Source organism: Topomyia yanbarensis, chromosome 1 (assembly GCF_030247195.1).
Source record: "Topomyia yanbarensis strain Yona2022 chromosome 1, ASM3024719v1, whole genome shotgun sequence".
Taxonomy (NCBI): domain Eukaryota; kingdom Metazoa; phylum Arthropoda; class Insecta; order Diptera; family Culicidae; genus Topomyia; species Topomyia yanbarensis.
In genome coordinates, this window is record NC_080670.1 from 197,100,624 (window position 1) to 197,109,114 (window position 8,491).

General features: G+C 45.2%; 1 protein-coding gene across 1 annotated transcript; it reads right to left on the reverse strand.

Moving 5' to 3' along the window:
* Positions 1-631: 631 nt before the first annotated feature.
* On the reverse strand, positions 632-5,749 carry LOC131676146 (uncharacterized). The gene has a single exon (XM_058955268.1). It carries the CDS (start codon positions 5,747-5,749, stop codon positions 632-634), a length of 5,118 nt encoding a protein of 1,705 aa, XP_058811251.1.
* Positions 5,750-8,491: the final 2,742 nt, after the last annotated feature.

An 8,491-nucleotide genomic window follows, 5' to 3' on the forward strand; every position in this document is an offset into this window, starting at 1 on the left:
CATGAACTTATCGAAAAAAATAGCTAACTAGTTCTATTTTGTTACATATTTTTAATTCACGCCACATTCGGCTTATTTGGGTTTGGTAGGATGCAATACGAATACGTCGCACGTGCTTTTTCGGATTGTTGGCATGCTGATATCAACCGTCGGTCAATCTGCTGACTGCTGTTGTTCATCACGGCGTTCGATTGAAGGGTACGTCGCATACTCGCTTTGCGGTTTGGGTCTGGATCTTTTCGATGATTAGCTGAGTTTCTGCCTTCTGCTGATGGGCTTCTGACGTCGTGGACGAATTTTTGTATGGTTGTACCTCGAAGCGAAGAATTGATGTAGTATCCAATGGTAGAAAAGTGTAAACCGGAACAACTCACCTGACAGAAAAATTGCTGCGCCTGACGAAATCCATTGAACGATGTAATCTGCAGGGAGTGTTCGCTCGAACAGTTGATGGGTGGATACACATCAAGCCCAGTGGGTGGTAGCATCATCGAACTTCCAGATAGAGTTGCTCACAATGCCAGTGAACGAAGGAATTTATGGTTGAGTATAAACAAAAGCGTTAGTTTAAGATACTAAATTTTAACATGCAGATGCGGTGCCGGAATGGCAATACTTATGATACATAGAGCTAGGTATTGGAGAGAACATCATCACCCCCAGTAGTTGCTGGGCGTTCAATAGGTAGCACGCAAATATTAGATATTGCGCGCCGGAATTCGCCATCCTTGGTCTTCACCGTGACCACTCGTACGTTTCCATCATCGCTACGGTAGATTTGAGTGATGCGACCGTAACGCCATTTGAGGGGTGGAAGGTTGTCCTCCTTCACAAGCACCATCGTTCCGATGGTAATGTTGTCACGCTGAAACGTCCATTTTGTACGTGGGAGCAGGCCAGAGAGGTAGTCGGTGCTCCAACGCTTCCAGATGCGTCGTACAAACTCCTGGTTTTGCTGGTAGCGATCCAGACGGTTTGTTGGAATTGCTTCATACGATGGTTCCGCCGTGGCCACAAGGGGACGATGAACAAGGAAATGACCCGGCGTAAGAATTTCCAAATCTTCGGGTTCCGATGACAGTTGGGTTAGCGGCCTCGAGTTTAGACAGCTTTCGATCTGTGTGATGAGCGTCTCAAGGTCATCTTTGAGTAGGACGGATGTACCAATCGAAGCCTTCATGTGTTTCTTGAACGACTTTACGGCAGCTTCCCAGAGTCCCCCGAAGTTTGGGGATCGCGGAGGGATAAATTTGAACTGGATGCCTTCTTCGCTACAATGGGAGCTGATAGTGTGCTGATGTTGTTGAGAGTTGAACTGCTTACAGAGATCTCCTAGCACGCGAGATGCTCCAACGAAATTTTTTGCATTATCGCATTCGATTACTGCTGGTTTGCCACGGCGTGCGACAAACCGCTTCAAGGCTGATATGAATGCGTTGGTAGAAAGGTCAGCCACCAAATCTATATGTACAGCCTTTGTTACGAGACACACAAAGATAACAACGTAGCTTTTGATTGGTGGTGATTTTCGGTTGTTGTGGCGATAGAAGAAGGGCCCACAAAGGTCAACTCCGGTATTCAAAAACGGATAGGTTGGAGTCACACGTTCAGCAGGCAAATCTCCCATCAGTTGTTCTAGGATAGTAGGTTTGCAGCGAAAGCATTTCACACATCGATGTACAGCTTTCCGGGCCGCGTTGCGTGCTCGTAAGGGCCAGAACCTTTCTCGCATTGCTGCAATTAGCAATTGCGGGCCAGCATGAAGTAGTTTCTCGTGGTAATGGACCACGACCAACTCTGTAAACGGATGGTTCGACGAAAGAATCATGGGATGTTTTCGGTCTTCAGCAACGGGTGCGTGTCTGAGCCGGCCACCAACCCGTAAGATGTTGTCTCGGAGGATCGGTGCTAGCATCTTCAGCCTGGAGCTAGGTTTCAGTTGTCCAGTAGCGGTTATGGCTTTTATATCTTCTGCGAAAGTTTCCTGCTGAGCTATTCGAACTAGTACCTTTATCGCTTCATTGATTTCGATCGTTTGCAGAAAACCAGACCTCCGATTTGTGCGATTTTGCGGGATGCAGTTGTGGTAAAATCGAAGCAAATTTGCCACGAGACGAATAAGAGCGTTAAATGACGAGCGTAGACTAAAAATGAAGCTGGGTTCCTTTACTTGGACCGCCAGAGACAACGATTTTTCTTCTAAATATTCTGACGGAAAGTTTTCGTTGATTGTACGAACGAAAGGTGGTCTGAAGCGTTCGGTCTGGCTGAGCCACGGAGGGCCTTCCCACCAAACAGTAGTTTCTTTTAGTTGACTTGGCAACATGCCACGAGAGATGACGTCTGCGGGGTTTTCAATGCCGGGGACGTGGGCCCAGATTCCGTTGTTTGTAATATGTTGGATCTCAGAGACCCGGTTAGCAACGAAGGTTTTCCACCGGGACGGGTTTGCTGATAACCAATGCAGCACGATCATCGAATCGGTCCAGAAAAAACTCTTCACTTCCATTTTTAAGCTCTCCTTAACTTTCTGGTAGAGGTGGCTGAGTAGCAGTGCAGATGAGAGCTCTAAGCGAGGTAAGCAAATCTTTTTCTGCTTCTTACTATCACCAAGAGGTGCTATCTTTGACTTCGATGTGAAAAGTCGAACGGAGATATCGCCAGTAGCGGACACGGTACGTAAGTAGATGCAAGCACCGTAAGCCTTTTCTGAGGCATCGCAAAACCCATGCATTTCGATGACTGTCGGAAACGGCACAGAAACAATCCATCGGGGAACAGTGAGGTCTTCTAATGCTGCTAGTTCCGTCCTGAACTGCAGCCAGCGTCGTTGGAGTTCATCTTCTAGAGGTTCGTCCCACGATTTTTGGTTCCTCCACAATTCCTGCATGAAGACCTTGGCTAGAACGATTACGGGTCCAACGAGTCCTAAAGGATCGTAGAGCCGAGCAGCATCGGACAGGGCGACTCGTTTCGTGATAATGGTCCCTTCATTCCACGTTGGGACTTGAAATCCGAACATGTCGGAAGCAGGCTCCCACTTCAGCCCTAAGGTTTTTACAGTAGGAGATGTATCCAAGTCGAGTACGGTGCGTTCATCATGACGATCGGCTGGAATGTGTGCCAAGATTTCTTGGCTATTGGACGACCATTTTCGTAGACTAAACCCAGCAGATTGAAGCAATTCTAGGAGTTCCGTGCATAAAATCTTTCCTTCTTCGATTGTGTCGGTGCCACTGATCAGGTCGTCCATATAGAAATCATTTGCAATTACTTGTGCAGCAGTAGGATGCGATGATTGGCCTAGTTTAGAAAGCTGTTGCAGACATTTCGTCGCCAGGTATGGTGCAGCTGAGGTGCCGTAGGTCACTGTCATCAACTCGTAGATCTGTATTGGTTCGGACGGTTCGTTTCTCCATAGAATTCGCTGGAGTGGCTGATCGGACGAATGGACTAACACTTGCCGGTACATTTTTTCCACGTCCGAAATAATGGCATACCGGGGCATCCGAAAACGCAATATTATTGAGACAAGATCTTCCTGCACCACCGGACCCACCATCAATGCATCGTTCAGTGAAATGCCAGTGTCGGTCGTACACGATGCATCAAATACAACACGTAGCTTGGTGGTGAGACTATCAGGACGCACGACGCAATGATGTGGGAGATAGTAGGACGTGGACGTGAGGATTTGTGACTCGGTTACTTCTTGCATATGTTTTAGGTTGCGGTACTCGTCGATGAATGCCGCATACGCTGACCGAAGTAGTGAATTGGCTTGTAGACGACGTTCCAGGGAAAGAAAACGGCGTTTGGCAATTTCATATGAGTTTCCTAGTAGTGGCATAACGGATGGCTTCTTTGGGAGAACTACAACGAACCGACCGGTAGCGTCTCTGGTCGTAGTTGCAGCGAAGTGTGCCTCACAGAGTGTTTCTTCGACGGACATGATGCCCGAAGACTTGCAAGATTCTAGCTCCCAAAACTTTGCTAGTTGGTCGTCCAACGGTTCTGTACTACATACATTGACGAGGCTTGGAGTCGATTGATAAGATTGCTGGATTCCTACTCTTCCGGACACTACCCAACCCAGGGTAGTTTGCTGCAACACCGGCTTTCCTGGGCCTAACCGGATTAGTCCTTCGAGGAGAAGATCGTAGTAAATCTCCATTCCTATGATCATATCAACATATGCCGGTTCATGGAATTTAGGATCAGCAAGAACAATGTCAGTAGGCCAAACCCACTCAGAGGTATCAACGGCGTTGTTGGGAAGTTCGCGAGTGATTTCCTCCAGAATTTGGAACTTAAGATCTGCACTGAACTCAGTATAGTGTGACTGAATACGAGCTACGATTGAGTGTGTAGATAGGATAGTGGCCTTGCCAATACCCCCAATAACGTGATGGTCCTTGACCTTTCGAACAGTTAAACGCTGCACGAAGCGTTCAGAAACAACGTTGAGCTGCGATGCGGGATCAAGTAGAACTCTAGCCCATAAGAAGTATCCAGTGGGATCGAAAACTTTCACTAACGCTGTCTGCAGTAGGACAGTCGATGGAATCTGACGAACATTGGCAACCAAGGAGGTGGAGCAATGGCTGAGCGATGACGATGTTGATGGGACTTGAACGTCGGTAGGAACAGTTGGCGAGGAAGTCTGATTCGAAACATTAGTCGTGTTTCGATTGTTCTGAGTATGGGACTGAGTTTGATCAGAGACGAGCGAGCTAGAAGCCGATTTGGATGCTTGGCTTAGATTGGGACTACGATTGTTAGTTTGTTGGTGTAACATAGTGTGGTGTTTTTGTCCACAAACACGACACGCACTGGATGAACAGTTCTTGATTTGGTGATCTGGTGAGAGGCAATTAATACATAGTGCCTTTCTCTTCACTAACTCGTACCTTTGTTGGATTGGCGAATTTCTAAAAGCTTCACATTTGAATGGCGAATGAGCCGACTGCTTACAGAATGGACAGGGCCTTGGTGCTGAACTGGTAACGGAATGTATGGTACTGAACCTTGACTTCTGTGGCCGGATGGGCTCCGACCGTGAAGGATCGGTGGTACGAGATTTTCCTGGCGCGATCGATTGCAAAACTGTGCTATGACGTCGTAGAAACTCGATTAGATTATTGTACTCGGGTGCCTCCGTGGACTGGTTGCAATTTTCCCACTGCTTCAACGTGGACGAGTCGAGACGCGAACAAACCATGTGAGCCAGTAGGATGCTCCAACCCTCAATGTCTATCCCCATCTTCTCGATCATCTTCAGATTACGTTCGAAATCGTCTATCAGCTTAACGAGGGAATCGTAGCATTCTCGTCTGACTGGTTCTACAGAGAAAAGCGAATCGAGATATGTTTTGATCACCAGCTTTTTATTGTCGAAACGGCGTTTCAGCAAGTCCCAGGCCACGGAATAATTTGCTGAAGTAATTTCAATTGATTCGACAACTCGTTTCGCTTCCTTCGAAAGTGATGCGACCAGGTAAGGAAACTTATCGATATCCGACAGCTGTGGATTGGAATCGATCAAGCTTTTAAAAGTGTCCCGAAACGTGAGCCACTCTGTAAGGGATCCATCAAACGAAGGTAGTTTGACTTCAGGGAGTTTGATTCTTGAACTAAACTGGTCAGTATTACGAGTGTTCGTAGGAGCAAGTACTATTGGATTCTGTAATGGAGGATTGGCAGTGCGTTCGGCAGCAAGAAGAAAACTTTTCACCCTCACATAATTCATCTCAAACTCATCGCGTGCTTTACGGCTGGCATCTGCCTTGATCCCAGTTTCGAGCATACTTGCACCTTCCTCGGCACCAGCTAACGAAGTATCATCAAGGTCTTGCCCATCTTCCTCTAAAAGATCCATCTGCAAACGATTGCTTTGGAATTTTTCAAACGTCTTTTCTAACCTTTCTCGCCACACCGCAAGTTGATCCTTGTCCCGCATCATGTTATAATTTTGAACAAATTCTAATAAATTTCGCATAGTATCTAAGCAAAAGCGCTCCTGCTTGCATAGCGATCTCAATGTAGGCGCCATGCTGCTATTTGGTCACTACACGAACCGGAATTCAAAATTGAGATTTTACTCGCCAGAAAGAGCGAAAATTTGACCGAGTATGATAGCAAGGAATAATGCCAGCAATAATTTATATCCTTCACCACGTGTTAGTTACTATCCTCAATCATCCAATCGCATGCTCAAGTCTCAAAACTCATCGAACCGCAAATCTCAAAATTACTGCTAATCCGTCTATCAATTGGGTTAGTGCTTCAACTCGCTTTCTACTTACAATTGATCAGAGCGCGTGGGTACGCTGTCCACCTCGCAGGCACTCCTATTGTCCCACTGTCCTTTGTACACGACTTCTTTGTCCAGTCGACCCAAGCCAAGCCAACTCGTCACCACGCGGTCGATGCAACTCAAGCCACGCCGATGCACACTCACTTGTGCCTTGCAATAACGCGCACTTTTATTTTTCCGAACTAAGCGGGTAGCACTTTTTAATTTCTTTGAACTGTTTGCTTTAGGATTTTAGATCACTGAATTGTCCACTTCTTTGCCATTAAGACGGTACCGCACAGCCGCCTATTGTCTTCGGTAGTTCGCTTTCGACACGTGCGAAACTGAATTTATTCGACCCGCGATATCGTTTCGAACGATTTGAAACTTGTACGTAATTTCGCACTTTGGCGAACTGATTTCAACTTTATCACTAGACCGCCAATAAGACCTTCGCATCCGGCTCGAAGGACCACTTTGTGTTGGATTTCGAACTAAGAATTGGTCGATCTAAGTGTCAGGAACAACTATTAATTTATTTGCTCTGCTTCCTATCAGAATGATACAGAGGTTTGATGCGAAGATATAGGTAGGTTTATTGCAACTGAACTGGACTGGCTATGATACACTGGTTTTATCGTATGTACAGACAGCAAGAAAACGTAATAAAAAAGCCTATTCTAATCTCTCTTTCACACTATCAGATGGATAGGTGATAAGGAGAGCTACTGATTGTGCGGCTGATCGAGCGAGATCAGATGTGTTTGGCATTGTACTAATTGGGGATGTTCAATTAATTTATGTAATTCATTTCACTTAACACACACCTTTTTTAAACATTTTTGTTCGATCATGGATGTCTGTTCTCTGTGATCATAATCTCCGAAACTATAGCAGTACCTCAGCATCTCAGGTGCAACACAGATTAGGAAAGGAAATTTACTCAGGTCGTGGATTTTAGTACACAGTTCCTGTCAGAATTAGCCAGAAAACGCGAGCGAAGTCGACCCAGTTACCAAATTTTCTGGCAGAGACCGTTCTGCTAGATTTCTACCAGTCTTGGTTTGGCAGCCCTGTCAGATTTCTGCGCGCATCCTGTCGGGTTAGCTGAACTAGGACGAACTCGGCTTCACTTGCGTTTTCTGGCAAATTCTGACAGGAACCGAGCACAACTCGGAAATAAACCGTGCAAAGATCCTGGCCTATCTGGTAGAATTTTAGCACGAATCGAGCAAAACATCTGACAAATTTGTGGCAGGAAGCGTAAAGAAATCCTGGTCGTACATTCCTGGCTAAAAGCGAGAAGCATCGGTTAGTTTAACCACTTCAGTCAGAAACGCCCAGTGAGTAAATTTTGTGGCAGACACGCTCATTCATAACAACTCAAATTTGAGTGGCATGCCACTCTATTTCATAAAAAGTCAAAAAATGAGTTTGTCTAATTCACTCAGTTTTGAGTTTGGGATGCAAATGTCAAATTTGAGTACGTTTTACTCAAAAAGGAAATGGGAAAAATAATCATTCAGTATTTTTAATTTTATTATAAATAATGTCAACGGTACTTCAACTATCATTTACCTGTACCTCCAAGCGCTGGCGATGTCTGGAAATATAATCCGACGACGTTTTTGGACATCTCTTTAAGGGCCAATCGGCACTTCGTAGTAATGGCAGAAACTATAAAAACAAAATAGAAAGTTAGATTTGAATAGAACTAATACTCAGAGAAACCTACCTTTTAATTTTCTGAATGTTCCGCGTTGACTTTACAGCTAATAGGTACGAGGCATAATCTTTTATCATGGTTTCAATCGACGTCAAATTCTACGCACTTTTTATTGAGAATAACTATTTTTTTCACCCGAAAGTTTAAAAAATTAATGGTTACTCGTCAGTTGAGTTAATTCTACTCAAATTAAAACTCATTTTTTGACATATTGCCTATATTTTTGAAATTGAGTGCTCTGTACTCAAATTTTGAGTAATTTTGAATGAGCGTGGAGACCGCTCTGCTAGATTTCTGTAAGTCTTGGTTTGGCAGCCCTGTTAGATTTCTGCGCGTATCCTGTCGGGTTAGTTGAGCTAGGGCGAACTCGGTTTCGCTCGCGTTTTCTGGCAAATTTTGACAGGAACCGAGCTAAACCCTGGCATAACTCGGACATAAACTGTGCAAAGATCCTGGCAATTCCTACCTGG

Bases quoted from the DNA above. Each gene is read 5' to 3' on its own strand.
- LOC131676146 (XM_058955268.1), bottom strand. From the start codon at position 5,749: ATGAATTATGTGAGGGTGAAAAGTTTTCTTCTTGCTGCCGAACGCACT.